General features: G+C 37.8%; 1 protein-coding gene across 1 annotated transcript; it reads right to left on the bottom strand.

Annotated features, from left to right (window-relative positions):
- Positions 1 to 1,809: 1,809 nt before the first annotated feature.
- LOC127162008 (butyrophilin-like protein 3) lies at positions 1,810 to 18,555 on the bottom strand. The gene is made up of 5 exons (XM_051104782.1): positions 18,424 to 18,555; positions 18,232 to 18,307; positions 2,918 to 3,268; positions 2,512 to 2,784; positions 1,810 to 1,997 (listed from the first exon to the last, which is right to left on the bottom strand). Exons 2-5 carry the CDS (start codon positions 18,287 to 18,289, stop codon positions 1,873 to 1,875), a joined length of 807 nt encoding a protein of 268 aa, XP_050960739.1. The 5' UTR covers positions 18,290 to 18,307; positions 18,424 to 18,555; the 3' UTR covers positions 1,810 to 1,872.
- Between the last annotated feature and the right edge of the window lie 2,294 nt (positions 18,556 to 20,849).

The raw sequence follows: 20,849 nt of genomic DNA, 5'->3' as shown, positions 1-20,849 counted from the left end.
CTGTCTAATACTTGATGGCTGTTCTGTCAATTCTTCGTCATCAGTTAGGAACCTAGGTGTGCTATTTGATGGTAATCTTTCCTTTGAAAACCACATCTCTAGTATTTGCAAAACTGCATTTTTCCATCTCAAAAATATATCTAAACTACGACCTATGCTCTCAATGTCAAATGCTGAAACATTAATTCATGCGTTTATGACCTCACGGTTAGATTATTGTAATGCTTTATTGGGTGGTTGTTCTGCTCGCTTAATAAACAAACTCCAGCTGGTCCAAAATGCAGCAGCTAGAGTTCTTACTAGAACGAAAAAGTATGATCATATTAGCCCGGTTCTGTCTACACTGCACTGGCTCCCTATTAAACATCGTATAGATTTTAAAATCTTGCTAATTACTTATAAAGCCCTGAATGGTTTAGCTCCCCAGTACCTGAGTGAGCTCTTATCGCATTATAGTCCCTCACGTCCGCTGCGTTCTCAAAACTCTGGCAATTTGATAAACTCTGGAACAATCTACCCTACAATGTTCGGGACGCAGACACACTCTGTCAGTTTAAATCTAGATTAAAGACCCATCTCTTTAACCTTGCTTACACATAACAAATCCACATTCTTATAATTCAAATCCGTTAAAGGATTGTTAGGCTGCACTAATTAGGTCAACCGGAACCGGGAACATTTCCCATAACACCCGATGTACTCAGTGCATCGTCAGAAGAATGGCATCTACGCTAATTTTAGTCTGTTTCTCTCTTATTCCGAGGTCACATTAACCACCAGATCCAGTCCGTATCCAGATCAGATGGTCACTGCAGTCCCCCGGATCCAGTCCGAACCCAGCCCAGACGGTGGATCAGCACCTAGAGACGACCTCTACAGCCCTGAATGTCAGCGGAGTCCACATCAACTAGATGAGCCCCAGAGACGGATCCACAGTGAAGACCACATCACCTAGACGGCTGTCGGCACAAGACCACGGGAACTTTGGCCAGAGGAGAACTGGCCCCCCGACTGAGCCTGGTTTCTCCCAAGGTTTTTTTCTCCATTTGTCACCGATGGAGTTTTGGTTCCTTGCCGCTGTCGCCTCTGGCTTGCTTAGTTGCGGGCACTTTCTCTTAACACAATATTGCATTTTATTTTATTGTTTTTGATTAACTACCTTTACCTATAATGTGAGTGTTTAATGTTGCCTTTGGCATTGTTGATGTACTGTTTCCTATTTAATACTGTACAGCCGCCTTGTCACAATTCTGTATTGTTAAAGGCGGTATATAAATAAAGGTGACTTGACTTGACTTGACTTGACCTAAGATACACTGTCCTTCATATGACAAAAAGTATATGAATACACATGTTTGTTCATTAACTATTTATGGATGAAATGTATGGAGTTACTTTTGTGTCTTTTTTATTCAACCAAACATACTCTGTTTGAGAACACGAGTAATTACATTGTAATTACAGATTAAAGTTGGCAAAAAATGGTATAGTATTTATTGATATTTCAAATGAAATAAGGACTCATATTCAGTCACATCTGCTCCCTTTGTGATCACAGGGCTTCACTAAACAATGTCCGTTAGTCCAAAAGTGTTCCTATTTAGAGAAATATTGATGGTTTCCAATTGCTTTCATATTTTTTTAAAAGAATCGTCATTCCTATTCATTTTCCACTAAATTATGAGCATGACGTGACGTCTAATGCTCTGTTTTATCACATACTTTAGTTTTTTGTAAATAAAACAATTTGTAGCATTTATTTGCAGTCTTATATATTTAAATAATACAAATTTTTATTTTGCCCTTAAACACAGTATTTTTGTGTGAAATAATAGTGAAATAATAACTTATAGTAAAATAAGTTAATGACTTTCAAGAAAAAAATGTACCTCTGTATTTATGATCAAACACATATATCAGTATTCCAGCTATCAGAATGAGCACAAAGGTAATTGAGCTCAAGATGATTGATGTCCTCCAAGGATTAAAACTTTTACCTGCAAAACAAAACAGTGACTCCCATTGAGCACATTGTGTGCAGTCAAACATTTATAACTGCTAGATTAAAAATGATTAATAATGAAAACAAGATACATTTGTATAATACTTACACAGTTACAAAAAAGTGCAATTAAAACTAATGCTGCTGATGCTTTTTTTTTTCCGTACCCTAATGTAATGCGTTCATTTCAGAATTAAAGTGTAACTTCGCCAATTTTCAACCCACTTGTATTGTTAGAATGTTGTATATGTAAAAGATTTTTAATTTCATCAAAACTCCACCGGAGTTGGGTGTGTTTTGCATAATCCCATGGAGGTTTACTAAAAAACAAACCGGGATACACATAACTAGGAGAAAAATTAAAGCTTGTTTATTTACATCTACGACATTCAAACAATACAAAGCAAGTTAAAAATCTGCTAAGTTACACTTTAATTGATCTACACTACAGCATCAAATAACCACAGAAATATCATAAAAATGTCACAACAAAACGTGCCAGTACATACTTGAGGTCACAATCAGTGTCTCCAGCACGTGATGTCTCAGTTTGACTCTGCAGTGAATCTTGTCTTCTCTGTGATGTACAGTGATGGTGTGTTTCACACTGAAACCATCTGTGTTTCTTTGCATCTCTGTTTTTTCTGAACTCAAACTGACTCCTTCACTGTTCAGCCACTCAAGATCAGGTTCAGGATACCAACCTTCAGATTCACACTGTAGATGAAGCCCTCCTGAATGATCAAACCCATCTACAGTGATCACTGGAGGACGTCCTACAGCTACAGAGACCAAGATGAAGAACATTCACTGAGTGCACACCCCTATATATACATATATATATATATATATATATATATATATGTGTGTGTGTGTGTGTGTGTGTGTGTGTGTGTTTTTCATTGGTTTACTCACCTCCAACTTTGACAACAACAGTTGTGTCATCATACCAGGATTTGGACTGAATAAAACATCTGTAACGTCCTTCATCAGAGACTTGGACTGATGAGAGTTTGAGTGATGCGTTTCCTCTCTGTAGTTCTTGATGATTCAGTTTTGTTCTCTCTCTATAGGACTGAATCTGATCTGTATTTCTGTCTTCATGATTCTCATAGAGATGCACTAGTGAGTCTTTCAGATCTGGTCTAAACCACTCCACTCTCATGTCCACAACACTGATGTTGGGTTTGACTGAACAGGGCAGAATCACATCTTCACCAGCTACAGCAAATACAGGGGCTGCTGGTCCCACCACATCATACTGTTCTGTTATACAATAATTAAAACAAGTGTAAAATGTGTGTCATTAAGGTTCCCTTTTGATACGGTTCACTGTTTCTGATGCTTTGAGGAAACTCCTTTTTCTCCAAAATACTAAAGCCTGCATTGAATCACATCTGTGCACTTGCACAGACAACTGCTTTTTTAGCATCTACCTAAATAAGTTGATGCTTAATGTCATTTAATCAGAATCTTTTTCCTTCAGTGTGATGATCATCTCCTCACTGACTCCAAAGAAGAAGAGGGAGCCTTTCTGCTCACCTTGAAAGAGCTTTTGCAGTGGATTATGATGCTGACAGCAGTCTCAGCAGAGAATGCGCTACTTCCTTTTGTCTATCCAGCTAATCTTGATGCATCTTGTTCAGTTCCAGGGTATTGGGGGCATTGTGTTTGTTGCCAGTTTTGGGTTTTCCCTGCTAAATGAGTCTTCACCAATGTTAAAATGAACCAAAAAAATAAAAAACAAAAGCCCTCACAGCAAGAGCACTTCTCCTCTTCATAGCAGCATGAACATTAATTCACTCCAGCCCCTCACCACCTGAATCCAGTATGGGCTTTATCTGGGGCTGATCTCCAGAAGGAAAGGAGTCACTTGGGTTGGGATGCACTGTGCAACACCAGACTAACATTCAGCTCCTGGTTGATCCTGTAGCAGCACTGGCTTATCTAAAATGATGGCAGTTTTTTTCTGGCACTCAAAGCCTTCCTGCCAAATCTGAGAGGGCACCACGTCCTGGTCCATTCAAACAACATGTGGCCTACTTAAACCACCAAGAGGGACTTAGGTCGCACCCTATGTACAAGCTGGTGAGGAGTCTCCTCCTGTGGGCATAACACAACCTTCGTATAGTGAAGGCAGTGCACCCTCATGTTGGTCTAAACTTATATGACTGACTTTCAACAAAAAGAGACAACTATGTATAATGTTCATACCATGCTGGGCGGATAGAAGGGGTTGTCAACCTCCAATAGGACAAAAAAAGCCATAAAAGTGCTCCATAACTTGACAACTCAACTTCTTCAAAAACAAACAGAAGCCTTGAAGTTGTGATTGATGAAACTGCACATTTCTAAAACTTTAGAATACAATTCCGTCATTAATGAATAACTACACAGGAACAAATGACAAATGATTTTTTTCATATCTCCCAGAGAACTACTAAGAACTGCTATACATGTTCACAATTAATGTAAAAAATGAAAAATGTGTAATTAATTCCAAAGTGAAGATCATGGTAACCCACTAGATATGACTCAGCTATTATCAAATACTTCAGAAGGAATTAATTATGGAACTAATTATTTGGATCCGTATTCTAAAGTGAAGATCATGATAACCCCTTAGTAACGACTAATGCCATTAAAACTATTGAGGTTTTTGTAAGGTTCTGGATAGTCATACTTCCGATGGCTTTGGTAACACTTGAGTTGTTACTAGTGGGTTACCGTGATCTTCACTTTAGAATACGGATCCAAATAATTAGTAATTCCTTTAGAAGGATGTAGTAACACTTGAGTCATTACTATCCAAAACCTTACATATACCTCAATAGCTTACCATGATTTCAGTCATTACTATAGAGTTATCATGATCTTCACTTTAGAATATGGATCCAAATGATTAGTAATTCCTTCTTAAGTATTTGGTATATATCAAGTATTTGGTATTACTAGTGGGTTACTTTAGAATTAATTACACATTTTGCATCATTCACATTAATTATAAACATGTATATAGTAGTTATTTTGGAGCTATGGAAAATAGTAGATACTGATTAGCTACCACTTTCAACTGAGCACTATTACTGACTCATTAATCAGAATTTCTTGTTAGTCAATCTTAGTTACTAGAATGTTAAAAGTGCATTATTTGTTCCTGTGTAGTTATTCACTAATGACTCGAGTCCGGTCTCGAGTACAATTTCTAGGCGACTCGGATGCATTTTACTCGGACTTGACTCGGACTCGAGCATTTCGGACTCCGAAAATATGCGGAGTCCATCCAAATCCAGAGACAGTTTACGGAAATGTACATGTAAATGTTTCTCGATGCATTACAATTACAAACAGTTGACGCCATACATTATCACGAAAGTACGGTGGCCGGGAAGTGCAAAACAACATTACAAAGTTTGAAACACTTTTACGAAGCTCGAGACAAATTTACATTTTGGAAAACATTTTTACCTATCATAAGACACAATTACATGGGAAAAACGATTTTACCAAGGACGAAACAAATTTACATTTTAGAAAAAAAATTAACAAGACGCAAAACACTTTTACCAGTCCCGAAACAAATTTACAATGACAGATTCTTTACGGAAAGGGAATGTACCACACACCGGAAGTGACGCGGTGAAAGGTGTTGTGTTGTTGTTGTTGGTGGTGAGCGCGGTAAATTCGTGTTGTGGAGTAAATGGCGTAAATAAAGTTTATGGTGACCGAACATGGACTGCGGCAGAGGGATGTTTTGCCCGTTTTGTGGCAAACACATGAGCAGCTTAACGTGGTTTTGCTTTACGTGTGGTCGGTGTTTGGAGTTTCTAAAGCACGCGGACCAGACGGAAACACCAGACATACTGCATCAATGTGTTCAATATTTTAACGAGGGTCACTCACCTCCGTGAAGTTGGCACCCCATAAAAAGAAATAATGACCAAAACTATGCCATTCTTTTGTGCTGATTTGTGCCGCAAAAACGAACGTTTGTGCTGGTTTGGTGTTTAAGATATTAAACATTATTTTTTTGACCGTGTGACGTCACTTTCGACACCATGTTGTCCAAATCGCTCCAAACCGGCGCAGTTCGTTTGTGCTCGATTGTACCGTTAAAATAAACACTGTATCTGTTTTCCTTCCCTAGATATAACAAAAATATTTTCGGGGCTGTGACGTCACTCTCCACCCCAGTTCGTCTAAATCACACAAAACTGGTGTCATTCGTTTGTGCTCGATTTGTGCTGGTTTGTGCCGTTGAAATGAACGTCAAATATATTTCCCCTTCTTAGAAATAACAAAAACAATTTGAGGCAGTGACGTCACTCTCCACCCCATGCCTTCCAAATCTCTCCAAACCGGTGCCGTTCCTTTGTGCTAGATTTGTGCCGCTAAAAGAAACTATGTAACCATGACCTCTTTTTAAATATAACGAAAATTTCACTGTCAACTGCATTTAGCGCCACTGCAGAGTTTTAAAAAAGTTAGTGTTCGTGCTGCGTTAAAATTTAAAATGTACTCTTTTCATTTAGTCTTTTCAAGTTAGTTTTTACTAACTTCATATTTAAATTTGACTAAATTAATAAATTATTAATAAATTGTATAGCCTGTATGTAATTATATAGCCTAATTCAAAGCGCTCCCCACACAAAATGGCGTGTTTATTTGTGCTGATTTGTGCCAGAAATCCTGGTTGTGACTAAAATTCGTTTAAAAATTGATATTTAAAGGGAGAAAACTTAAGCACTTAATATACCATTATCTATAGGAAACATGTAGCCTAAAAGTAATTGCATGGCATGACTGCATTTTAATAGCTAATATGGTAAAGTTTTTCTGTCCCCCTTATAAACGATTATTTACCGCACTGCTTAAGAAAACGAAAAAGGGGCTCGTAGATAAAATAGGCTCAAGCTATAGACTACTGAATGTGTGCATGGCAGGAAAAATTACCGGTCATTGGAAAAAGACTACAAGAAATTGATAGATACTACTGTAGCTAATCACAATTGCTAATCAACGAGGTAAATCTATATTTGTACATATTTGTATATATTTTAATGCATGTTGAATGTTGAAAAAATCTAAATTTAATTAAAACGAATGTTTTGTTGATGTTGTGAGTGCACACAAATCAAAGTAGATTCGTTGCAGTTCCGAATAATGTATTACTCCTACCTTTAGCAAAAATGATGGCGTGTAGATATTAATTAAAAAATCGCAAGCGATATTGCCGGCGCCTCCATATCTGCGTGCTGTAGTTTCCACACTCCTCATGGATTAAAATGCACCTAAAAGCGCACATTTATATGTGGAATGTTTAAATTAATATTGTGAAATGCATTAATTGTTTTATATCTATAAATTTTATTTTAGGCAAGTGTTGATTTTGAGAAGGCTATCAGCTCACTGTCTGCTGCTGGCAGCTTGGTCAGCAAAGAAAAAAAAAGAATTTAACAAACATAAAATGTTCCAAACATATTTCTAAAATAACTTAAAGAAACGAAAATAAATACAGCCACTTTGCTATTAAAAATATTAACGAATATTCGTGGGGAATCTATGTTTAATACTCTAATGGCACAAATCGAACACAACCGAATTATAACGATTTTTTTGTTGAAGTTAGTGTTCTGCCTTTAAATTTAAATTTAGTCAATTTGAAATATAAAGTTACTGCAAACTTGGAGCTGACAAAATGTAAAATTATAAGGCAGCATGAACACTAACTGTTTTTTTAAACTCTGCAGTGGCGCTAAATGGGGTGGAGAGTGAAATTTTCGTTATATTTAAAGAGAGGTTTGGAAGGCATGGGGTGGAGAGTGACCTCACTGGCCCATATTGTATTTGTTTTTTTCTAACGAAGGGAATTAGGTACAATGTTTATTTTAGCGGCACAAACCGGCACAAATCGAGCACAAAGGAACGGCACCGGTTTGGAGAGATTTGGACTACATGGGGTGGAGAGTGACGTCACTGCCTCAAATTGTTTTTGTTATTTCTAAGAAGGAGAAATATATTCGACGTTCATTTCAACCGCACAAACGAATGACACCAGTTTTGTGTGATTTAGACGAACCGGGGTTGGAGAGTGACGTCACAGCCCCGAAAATATTTTTGTTATATCTAGGGAAGGAAAACAAATACAGTATTTATTTTAACGGCACAAACGGGCACAAATCGAGCACAAACGAACTGCGCCGGTTTGGAGCGATTTGGGCAACATGGGGTCGAAAGTGACGTCACACGGTCAAAAAAATAATGTTTAATATCTTAAACACCAAACCAGCACAAACGTTCACGGAGGTGAGTGACCCTCGTTAAAATATTGAACACATTGATGCAGTATGTCTGGTGTTTCCGTCTGGTCCGCGTGCTTTAGAAACTCCAAACACCGACCACACGTAAAGCAAAACCACGTTAAGCTGCTCATGTGTTTGCCACAAAACGGGCAAAACATCCCTCTGCCGCAGTCCATGTTCGGTCACCATAAACTTTATTTACGCCATTTACTCCACAACACGAATTTGCCGCGCTCACCAACAACAACGCAACACATTTCACTGCGTCACTTCCGGTGTGTGGTACATTCCCTTTCCGTAAAGAATCTGTCATTGTAAATTTGTTTCGGGACTGGTAAAAGTGTTTTGCGTCTTGTTATTTTTTTTTTCTAAAATGTAAATTTGTTTCGTCCTTGGTAAAATCGTTTTTCCCATGTACTTGTGTTTTATGATAGGTAAAAATGTTTTCCAAAATGTAAATTTGTCTTGAGCTTTGTAAAAGTGTTTCACACTTTGTAATGTTGTTTTGCACTTCCCGGCCACCGTACGAAAGTGATATTCCGTATTTGCATGTGTTTTAAGTCTTGTCCAGTAGGCTACTTGAAAGCCGACGGGTTTATGTGCGCACACACTCAAAGCGCGCTCACAGAACGCACCTCTCAGTCAGTGTACGAATGCCGAGTTCTCTTTCGCTTCTAACAGGGTCTGTTATTGCTACACACATGCTCGTCTTAGAGATTATTCATGTAAATGAAGTCGATTTTGTCTTAAGTAAACCTGAACAGTTGAGAGAAATACTGATGCGCCAAAATATTTGATCTGTGCGTCAGATCTTAAAGCGACAGCAGCGTAAGGCCCCGATCACGTTTTAGTTCTAAAAACGCGAGGCGCACTGCACTGCCTTTTTCTGGCGACTTTTAAAAAAGAGCAGTGCGGTTTTTTATTTTGCTAGGCAACCATCAAATAAGTCGTCCTGTCAATCTAATCAAAGGATTATAGCACTAGCGCTTTCAAATCTATGGTTTTTAGCTGTTAAGTAAACTGTCATATCAGCAAAAAAATTAAAACATACAGCTCTGGGTAACCCACGATAGACACCAAAAGTTTCTCCTCCATCACGGCAATCTCCGGACTTTTTAAGCGTCGGTAAAACTTTCGTCACCACAACAGAAGGCCCGCCTCTCCATTCATTCGATTGGACAATGGAAAAAAGTGCGATGACGTCGGGCGCTTTTCCGCTCAGAGTTGCTTTTTTTTCAACTTCAGGCGCTCAGAATCCTCCGGCAAAAACGCGAGGCGCCCGCGGCGCATAAACAGCGCGCATAACGGTGTGTTCACACAGGGCGTCAGCGTCAACGCTTGACGTAAGGCGTGGCTGAAGTTTGGCACTGACGCCATGGTCATAGCAGCGTCAGCCAATGAAATTAGATAGGAACTCAACAACAAAAACTCGGATACAGCTTCATTGTCAGTCAACATGGACGCCAATTTTTTATATGAAATTTAACCTAAATTTCTGATGGCGTGCTATTCTTGGCGGTACATTCTGTGTATGGTAGTTATCATTCACGGGTCCAATACACACCAGATTCACCAACGGCCTCTGCCACCTCCTTCCACGCCTGGTCTCTCCGGTATGAATCCCGGTACATAAAAAGTGATTGGTCATAAAGGACCGGGTGATTGCCCACCGCAATAATTAGTTTCTCCTCCATTTTAAAATTTATCCTCAGTTTGCTGCTCTTGAACAGGATGAACGTGATTGGCTGCCGCCTGGCTACTGTATTTGCATAGAGCGATCCTGATTGGCTGACGCTTCCGTCGGCGGCGCTTCACTGGCGTTGCTCGCGGCAGAAGTTGAAAAACTCTCAACTTCTGCCGCGAGCAACGCCAGTGAAGCGCCGCCGACGGATCCACAATTCTTTTCGGCAACGCTTGACGTCACCCATTCAAAGTTAATGGGAAGCGTTGACGCTGACGCCCCGTGTGAACACACCGTTACGCTCACTGCCTATCCACAAGTTTCCTACGCCCCATGAGGCCTTGCGTCAAAAGTGGGAGCATCTTCTGGTTCAAAGTAAACAAGCAACGGTTGACAGGAGTGACGGGCAAATGAAGCCTCGTGAAGCACCGAGACTTTCCTCTGACTGTTTCGGGAAAAGATTCAGAGCTTCGAAGTGTCGAAAACAGCGCGGTGGTTAGTGGTGGTTCTGGTGGTTAGTAAAAAATAAAGCAGCCAAAAGACTAAAGCTCTGTCGGAAGCACAACCGGAGGCTGTAGTTTCAGGACCTCCGGTTGTGCAGGAATACCCTTCTCGTCGGAAGACGCATTCACCACAATTCCCATAGATCGGTCCATGTTATATGCACAAATAAAAGCCTAACAGTGTGTGTGTGTTTGTTTGTTGAATTTCTGACAATGATAAATTAATTTACCCATTGAATAGTGCATATGTTGTCCATAAGAACGTAATGACATCTCTCATAAATGTGTGCATCTTTACAAAGTAAACAATGGTCTAAAATTAGCACACAAAATACCATTGGTATACTATGTCCACCACCTTACCGGAAGTTGTACCCACATTCTTTTTTACAGTAGCGCCCCCCGGAAACTTGTGGATAGAAAACAATTTAAAAAAGGCGCCTCTCGCTGCAAAAACACGTTCGGTGTGATCGCGGCCTTTTTCTGGTGACTTTTAAAAAAAGAGCAGTGCGTTGCGGTTTTTTTATGTTGCTAGGCAACCATCAAATAAGCCGTCCTGACAATCTAATCGAAGGATTATAGCGCGAGCGCTCTAAAATCTTTGGAGTGAGAATCACTCACTTTACTTGACTGAATCACTTATTAACTTTAATAAGAATCGTCTTTAATGTATACAGTGAAGATTTTGCAGTGTTTTATTTTAACATTTATTAAAATGTCTGTAGTAGTCTATTTCTGTAAAAAATATCCTATTTTAAAAAAAATACCATTTCATTTGTATTTTTGATTAATATATTTATTTATCCTTTTATTTGTAAGTAAGAGGACTACTTGGAGTGTTTACTTGCCTTCAGCTTAAGAATGTTTTACTTACATTACTTGATTAGTTTTTGCTGTATTAAAATTATTATTTTTTTTAAACATGGTGGCAGTTTCAAGTTTCAAAGAAAATAATTTTTCTAACATCTTTGCAGCAATAGTTTTAATGGGTCCAAAACCACCTTGGGTGTGCATGATTTTCTAATAAATCAATGGCACATCATCAAATTTTCTTTATATAATGTAATTTACTGTAATTAATATAACTATAAATGCATTCAAAAATAAAACAGGTGTGAGTTTTTTGAATGCATTTATAGTTACATTACACAGTGTGTACCACTGTAAAGATTAAAAAGTGTCATATAAAACCCAAAACACACACAGACACAATCAGAAATAAAAGAGGAACATTTTCTGCTCTTAAGGTCCCATTAAACAAGATACCTACTTCTTTACCCTCACCCTTGAATTTATACATTTACTATATCAACGAATAATTCAAGTTCCGCCCTATAATTTATCACATTCTAAAACCTGTTTCACTCTAAAATATGTCACAAGACATAAGTCAGCTATGACTTCTGTTACATGACTTTAAGTTTGCTAAGCAGAACATGGACACTAATCATGAGATGTTGTGAAATCAAAAATCAAAATGGCAAGATCCACTAGAGGTTTGCTTTTTTTTGCTTTTCAATTGACATTGCATTTTACTGGTTGTAAATGTGCCCAAGCTCAGTCCTGGTCTTTGGTTTAGCTCCAACTTGCCTCAACACACCTGCCAGGGGGTTTCTAGTATCCCTAGTAAGAGCTTGATTAGCTGGTTCACGTGTGTCTGATTGGGGCTGGAGCTAAACTCTGTAGGACACCGGCCCTCCAGGACCGGGTTTAGGAACGCTTTGGGTTAAAACAATGTTAAGATACTGACAAACAGTAATGTTTACTTGGACTCGGACTCGACTCGGACTCGGGCCTTTGGGACTCGGTCTTGAATCCGACTTGGCCCATTTTGGACTCGGACTCGTCTCGGACTCGACTCGACTCGGACTCGACTTAGGTGGACTCAAACCCAACACTAACTTTTTCTATCCGCCTCTACAACCGTTGTTGCTTTCTCCCCCTGCTTTTTCTTCACAAGTTCATCAAACAACAGTGGTGAGTTGAAATTGTTCAACAACTACGGTGAGTAATGGCTTCTTCTCCTTTCCTGGTAACCTGCAGCACCTGTCATATGCATAGTTTATCAATCTCTGTCGGCAGCGAGGGATTCACATGTGATAAATGCAGGGACATACAGGGGTTGGACAATGAAACTGAAACACTGGCCAATATAGTGTTGGAGGTTTCATGGCTATATTTATGCAGCCTGGTGGCCAGTCTTTACTGATCGCACATTCCACCAATAAGAGCAGAGTGTGAAGGTTGACTATGTGCACCCAATAGCTCAAACATTGTACCCTGAAGGTGGTGCCGTGTATTAGGATGATAATGCACCAATACACACAGCAAGACTGGTGACAAGAGTGATTTGATGAACATGAAAGTAAAGTTAAACATCTCCCATGGCCTGCACAGTCACCAGATCTGAATATTATTGAGCCACTTTGGGGTGTTTTGGAGGAGCGAGTCAGGAAATGTTTTCATACACCAACATCACATAGTGACCTGGCCACTGTTCTGCGAAAGGAATGGCTCAAAATCCTTCTGGCTACTGTGCAGGACTTGTATTTGTCAGAACATCAAATAGGTTCTCCCCACTCAGTGACGCACCCACTGAGAAACCTGATGAAAGTGCTCTAGTTATTGGCGATTCTATTGTACAGAACGTGAAAATAGAGACACTAGCCACCGTAGTCCAATGTTTACCGGGAGCCAGAGCGCCTGACATCTTGGCAAATTTAAAAGTGCTGGCTAGTGCTAAACGTAAATTCAGTAAGATTTCAGTAAAATTCAGTTATTCACGTCGGCACAAATGATGTTCGACTTCGCCAGTCGGAGATCACTAAAAATAATGTTAAAGAGGTTTGTGAACTTGCAAGTACAATGTCAGACACTGTAATTTGCTCTGGCCCCCTCCCTGCGTATCGTGGTGACGAGATACATAGCAGACTGTCGTCACTAAATGGCTGAATGTCTAAGTGGTGCCCGCAGAATAACATACAGTCAGGTCCATATATATTTGGACACTGTCACAATTTTTATTATTTTAGCTGTTGACCAAAACATATTCAAGTTACAGTTATACAATGAATATGGGATTAAAGTGCACACTCTGAGCTTTAATTTTTAGGGCAGTCTCATCAAATTGGTAGAAAGGTTAAGGAATTACAGCTCTTTAATATGTACCTCCCCCCTTTTTCAAGGGACTATAAGTAATTGGACAGTTGACTCAAAAGCTGTTTCATGGACAGTTGTGGGCTATTCCTTCATTTTTTCTACATAAATTAACCAGGTAAAAGGTTTGGAGCTGATTCTAAGTGTGCCATTTGCATTTGGAAGCTGTTGCTCTGAACCCATCATGCAGTCAAAGGAGCTCTGCATGCAAGTAAAACAGACAATTGTTAGGCTTCAAAAACAAAAGAAATGCATCAGAGAGATAGCAGGAACATTAGGAGTGGCCAAATCAACAGTTTGGTGAATTCTAAGAAGAAAAAGAACACACTGGTGAGCTCAACAACATAAAAAGGCCTGGACGTTCACAAAGGACGACAATATAGTGGATGATTTGATGATCCTCTCCATGGTATTAAAGAAGTTTTACAACATCCAGCCAAGTGAAGAATACTCTCCAGGAGGTAGGCATGTCACTGTCAAAGTCTACAATTAAGAGAAGACTTCACGAGAGCAAAATAGAGAGGGTTTACCACAAGGCGCAAACAAGGCCAAGGGCGGCTCTTCATAGTACAAATGGACGATGACCTAAAACATACAGCAAAAGCAACCCAGGAGTTTTTAAAGGTAAAAAAGTGGAATATTCTGCAATGGCTAAGTCAATCTTCTGATTTCAAATCGACTGAGCATGCATTTCACTTGCTGAAGACAAAACTAAAGGCAGAAAGACCCACAAACCAACAACAACTGAAGTCAGCTGCAGTAAAGGCCTGGCAAAGCACCACAAAGGAGGAAACCCAGTCTATGGTGATGTCCATGAGTTCCAGACTTAAGACAGTCATTGCCTGCAAAGGATTCTCAACAAAATATTAAAAATGAACATTTATTTATGATTATATTTATTTGTCCAATTACTTTTGAGCCCCTGAAAATGGGGGGTCTGTGTATAAAAATGGTTGTAATTCCTTAGCATTTTATGTTATATTTTTGTTCAACCCCTTGAATTAAAGCTTAAAGTCTGCACTTCAATTTAATCTTGATTGTATTATTTTAAAACTATTCTAGTGGCATACAGAGCCGAAATTATGAAAAGTGTGTCAGTGTCCAAATATATATGGACCTGACTGTAGGTTTCATAGACAATTGGACAAGTTTTTGGGGCAGACCTGACCCGTTGAAAAGAGATGGTCTTCATCCCTCCAGGGGTGGTGCCGCTCTTCTCTCTAGTAATATGGCATATAGTCTTAGAGTTTGCACTTGACTAACTGGGGGCCAGGTCAGGAAGCAGACAGACTGGCTAAACCGACCATCTGCTAGCTGAATCACGTCACCAAAATCAGTTATTTCTCACCCTTTCAACTAGATATCATGCTATAGAGACTGTGTCTGTTCCCCGAGCTAGAAAATACAAAAGACGTCTAAACCAATTTAAGAGTAACAATCTAATCAATGTTCAACAAATAAAAAATGTACATAATACAGAGAAACAAATGATACAACTTGGCCTTTTGAATATCAGGTCCCTCTCTACAAAAGCGCTTTTTGTAAATGATATGATCATTGATCATAACCTAGATGTGCTGTGTTTGACAGAAACCTGGCTAAAATCAGATGATTACATTATCTTAAACGAGTCTACCCCTAATGATTACTGTTATAAACATGAGCCACGTCTAAAAGGTAAAGGGGGAGGTGTTTCTACAATTTATAGCAATATTTTCAGTGTTTCTCAGAGAGTGGGCTTCAAGTATAACTCGTTTGAAGTAATGGTGCTTCATGTAACATTATCCAGAGAAACAAGTGTTAATGATAAATCCCCCATGCGGTTGTACTTGCTACTGTATACAGGCCACCAGGGCACCATACAGATTTTCTTCAAGAATTTGCTGATTTTATATCTGAGCTGGTGTTGGCTACAGATAAGGTCTTAATAGTAGGTGACTTTGACATCCATGTTGATAATGAAAATGATGCACTGGGAGCAGCATTTACAGACATTTTAAATTTTATTGGAGTTAGACAACACGTGTCAGGTCCCACTCATTGTCGAAATCATACTCTAGACTTAATACTGTCACATGGAATTGATGTCAATGCCGTTGAGATTCTGCAGCAAAGTGATTATATCTCTGATCATTATCTAGTCTCGTGTATACTCCAGATAACTAAAACTGTAAATTCAACTCCTTATTACAAGTATGGTAGAACCATCACTTCTACTACAAAAGATTGCTTTCTAAGTTATTTAGCACCCAAACTTTGGAACAATCTACCCAACACTGTTCGGGACGCAGACACACTCTGTCAGTTTAAATCTAAATTAAAGACCCATCTCTTTAACCTGGTTTACACATAACACATTAACACATTTCTATAATTCAAATCTGTTAAAGGATTGTTAGGCTGCACTAATTAGGTCAACCGGAACCGAGAACACTTCCCATAACACCCGATGTACTCAGTGCATCGTCAGAAGAATGGCATCTGCGCTAATATTAGTCTGTTTCTCTCTTATTCCGAGGTCACATTAACCAACAGATCCAGTCTGTACCCAGCCCAGATGGTGGATCAGCACCTAGAGACGACTTCTACAGCCCTGAATGTCAGTGGAGACCACATCGACTAGATGAGCCCCAGAGACGGATCCCCAGTGAAGACCTCGTCACCTAGACGGCTATCGGCACAAGACCACGGGACCTGGTGAGTCCTCTGCGTCTGGCCAGAGGAGAACTGACCCCCCGACTGAGCAAGGTTTTTTTCTCCATTTGTCACTGATGGAGTTTTGGTTCCTTGCCGCTGTCGCCTCTGGCTTGCTTAGTTGGGGACACTTTATCTTCACTTTATCTTCACACAATATTGTATTTTATTTTATTGTATTTGATTAACTATCTTTACCTGAAAATTGAGTGTTTACTGTTGCCCTAATGTACTATTTCCTATTTAATACTCTACAGCCGCCTTGTCACAATTCTGTATTGTTAAAGGCAGTATATAAATAAAGGTGACTTGACTTGACTTGACAACATTAGAAAGATCAGGCCCTTTCTTTCGGAACATGCCACACAACTCTTTGTTCAAGCTCTTGTTCTGTCCTGACTGGACTATTGCAATGCTCTTTTAGCAGGTCTGCCAGCCAGTTCTATCAAACCTCTTCAATTAATCCAGAATGTGGCTGCAAGATTTATTTTTAATGAGCTGCAAATAACGCATGTCACACCTCTGTTCATTTGTTCATTAATTTGCACTCGCTACCAATAGCTGCTCTCATAAAATTTAAGGCATTAATGTTTGCCTACAGAACCACCACTGGCTCTGCACCCTTATCTGTAATTAATTACTTATGTGCCTGTTAGAAGCTTGCATTCTGCAAGTGAACACCACATTATTGTTCCATCTTAAAGAGGCACAAAATCACTTTTAAGGACTTTCACATTAACTGTTCCCTCCGGGTTAAATGACCTGCCCAACTCAATCCGAGCAGCTGAGTCCTTAGCCATTTTCAAAAAGCTGCTAAAAACACACCTCTTTCATCTATATTTGACTGTCTAACTCTAGCACTCTCTATTGTAATTCTGTTTAATCTATTAACATTAGCTTTCTCTCTATTCTTTTTTTTCCTATTGTATCTGTTTCTTTCTTTTTATTTATTATTAAATGAATAACAACAACAACAACAAAACAACCCCGTTATATATACTGCATTAGGCTAACTAGGACTTCTCATAGCACTTGCATATGCTCTTTTGTTGATTTTGATTGCTTCAGTTCATCCTCATTTGCAAGTCGCTTTGGATAAAAGTGTCTGCTAAATAATTAAATGTAAATGTAAAAGTTTAATGTCATTGACACCACTCATTACAGGTTCTCACATATAAACATATCACAACACATCATATTTCACATTAGAGCAACAGTGAAATAATAATGACAACAAAATGTTTGGTCTGTTCCTTACAAAAAGCTATTATCTGATCATTTTATGGTAGTTTTTGGCTTTTGTGAAACTTGTCAGGACCTGGTGACTATTTGCTTTCATTTTATGCAAAATAGCAAAATAGAGTAAACATTGTAATATCTACTTTTTTGTTCCAGAGAAGAAATATGGTTTGAAATAACATGAAATGACATTTAAAGGGATGATGAACTGTCATCCTTTAAATTAGAAGCAGTAGACAATTTGTTTTACAGATTTAGAAGTTAAAATGCACTGAATAATTCTTATCTTCATTATAAGAAATGTCTGATGTGACAATCCTACACCAGAAACAATACAAGACACATTTTTCCTAAAAACATGTTTCTAGGTAAAGCAGCATCTGTCATTTCCTCACACAAACCTCAGCTCAGCATCTGTTCAGCTGAGGATTCATTCACTGCATTGAACTGCATAAAACACTACCTGTTTACACTTTCTTGGATTTGATTAATTATTACATGGCTCTTTGGAATACTTGATTCTGATTGGTCAATCTTGACATTCAGTTGGACTATGACCGGCTGATTGTACATTGTCCCTTATATAAGTTACTTATTATTTATCTCTTCCTCTTTATTTTACACATAAACACACACTTAAATACAAATGCTTACCTGATGTTGAATCAGTAATTCCACTAATAATAAGGTAGGTCAAACAAATAAACTTCATCTTTGAAGGACATGGATGCTGAAAATAAAATATGAAAAAAACAAACAAACAAAAAAACACATGTATTATAATCAGAAAACTCTAATCAGAAAACTCACAGAAAATCTACATTCAAAAAATCTATGTAGACTTACCTGTTAAAGTGTGTTTCTCAATTCTTCCGTGACCTTAAACTCTTGACTGAGTGTGAATAATTGTAAGATCATACAGAGATCATTCCTGGTTTAGATTTACTTTCTCATTTCACTGAACATCTTAAGCGATTGCACAGTTCCTTACATCCTCTAGGAGCAGGGAGGAGTAACTTTTTTTTTTATTATTTTATGGCCTGTGAGGACCTCTCTGTTGCCTGAAATCAATGTCTTAACTTTTTGAGTTTACAAATTTGCATTTGTGGATGGGTTTGTGATTTAACCTTTTGAATCAATTTGCAGGTTCTAACTACAACTCCAATTCCAGAAAAGTTGCGACATTTCGTGAAATGCAATAAAATCAAGAATATGGTATATGTCCATTCTCTTTAACCTTTATAATTATAGTTTATAACCTTTATCATTTTCAACTGATTAAAGTAAAAAGAAAAAAAATTCCAATGCTTTTAATGGCAAACTTAATTTTATTTTGTAAATATAAACAGATTTTGATTTTGATGGCTACACACTCCAAAAAAAAAGTTGGGACATAGGCATTTTAATGTAACACACAGGGCTGGGAAAACACCAATATATTATTACAAGGCAGTTTCTAAAGCCAATTGGTAGTGGACTACACCCAGTGGTGTATGAAGTACATGAAAGTCATGCTTAAGTAAAAGTTCAGATAACTTACCAGAAAATTAAGAAGTTGAAGTCACCGTTTAGAATATTACTTGAGTAAAACCTTTAAAGTATGTGATATGTATTGTACTTATATTGTACTTATGTAATAATTTAAGACGTGAAAAAAGTCAAAATGTGAAATTAAAACTGCAAGTAGGTGGCAGCAAGTGACTATTAATGAGTGAGTCATAGAGATTCAACCGAATCATTCAAATGGCTGATTCATTCAGAAACAAAGCATTTGACTGTGTTAATGAGTGAATCACTGAACCTTTTTTTATCAACCAGCTGGTTCAAAAAGCTGATTCATTCAATAAGTAAACACAATCCATTGATCAAAGATGCAAAACAGTGCTGTGATCTTTGTTTGGAACTATTTTTGTTCGGCGAAATTGAGCAAAAACAAGCAATATTATGTCTAAAAAGTAAGTCACTTATTGCTTTACTGAACTTTTATAAAAATATTATTAAATGTATTATCATATGCAAAAGTTGACTATTATAAATATAAAAAGCATACAGAAGCATTTTTGCCATCTACAATTTAGAATGCCTGAAATTTTGAGTTTTAATAGACTAATATATCAATGTGCGTGCACTCTGTGTGCAATTTGGTGATATAGCCTACTTGTGCTGTTGAGCACGGACTTGTTTGCACATGAGCATAGGTGTTTTTATGAGTCTAACTTGGAAGTACCAGAATGATGAATGATGAAATATATATATATATATATATATATTTTATATATATATATTTTCATGATATTTACATTTTTACTTACATATATATATATACATATATATATATATATATATATATATATATATATATATATATATATATATATATATATATATATATATATGTAAGTAAAAATGTAAATATCATGAAAATACATCATAAATCATTCACTTCCATTGTATCTTTTTTATACAATGAAAGTCAATGGTGACTGAGGATGTCATTCTGAAGATCTTTTATTTGCTGCAGAGAAAATAAAGTCACATGGTTTTGGAACAACAAGATGGTGACAGGTACATGACCAATTTTTCATTTTTTCATTTTCCTTTAAAGGGGTCATGAACTGAGAAATCAAATTTCCCTTGACATATAACAGGCCAATGTACTGTAAAAACATTCTGTAAGGTTTAAAACTCAGAACTTTCTTATAAAAAACTGCTTTTATTGAAACTAATTTCAAAAAATGACTCATTATGGAGTGTGCCACGTCATGATGTAACAGCACAGCGAAAGCCGGCCTCTGCAGTAGACCAAGGTCTGCTTCTACATCACTGCCTCTTTAGCACCACCCACTGATACATCCTTGTAGTAGGAGGAGGGGAAATAGAGAGATGCAAACACAGGATTGCTCCATCAACAGAACCATATACATGTACAGTCATGTGAAAACCCTATTGAATTACATGCTTTTCTGTATCAGGTCATAATAAAAAATGATCTGTTCCTTTCCAGGTCTTAACTTTTGTAAAATAAAACCTCAGACAAAGAAGAAAAAAATGACATATCACACACACTGCGTCATCATTTATTTAACAACAATAAAGCCAAGATATAAAAGTCATGTGTGACAAAGTTAGGACACCCTATATTCACTTGCTTGTAGATCCACTTTTAGCAGCAATAACCTGAAGTATTTATTTTCTGTATTTCTTTATCAGTCTCTCACATCATTCTGGAGGAATTTTGGCCCACTCTTCTTTAAAATGTTGCTCCTGTTTAT

This window comes from Labeo rohita, unplaced genomic scaffold (assembly GCF_022985175.1).
Source record: "Labeo rohita strain BAU-BD-2019 unplaced genomic scaffold, IGBB_LRoh.1.0 scaffold_80, whole genome shotgun sequence".
Lineage (NCBI taxonomy): Eukaryota > Metazoa > Chordata > Actinopteri > Cypriniformes > Cyprinidae > Labeo > Labeo rohita.
The sequence above is the reverse complement of the archived record's forward strand: the minus strand, read 5'-3'. Positions and strand labels throughout refer to the sequence as shown.

Excerpts from the sequence above, each read along its gene's own strand:
- LOC127162008 (XM_051104782.1), bottom strand. The coding sequence starts at position 18,289 with ATGAAGTTTATTTGTTTGACCTACCTTATTATTAGTGGAATTACTGAT. Across the intron at positions 2,785-2,917 it reads TGTTGTTGTCAAAGTTGGAG|CTGTAGGACGTCCTCCAGTG; the intron begins GTGAGTAAACCA and ends TGGTCTCTGTAG. Across the intron at positions 1,998-2,511 it reads GACACTGATTGTGACCTCAA|GTAAAAGTTTTAATCCTTGG; the intron begins GTATGTACTGGC and ends TTTGTTTTGCAG.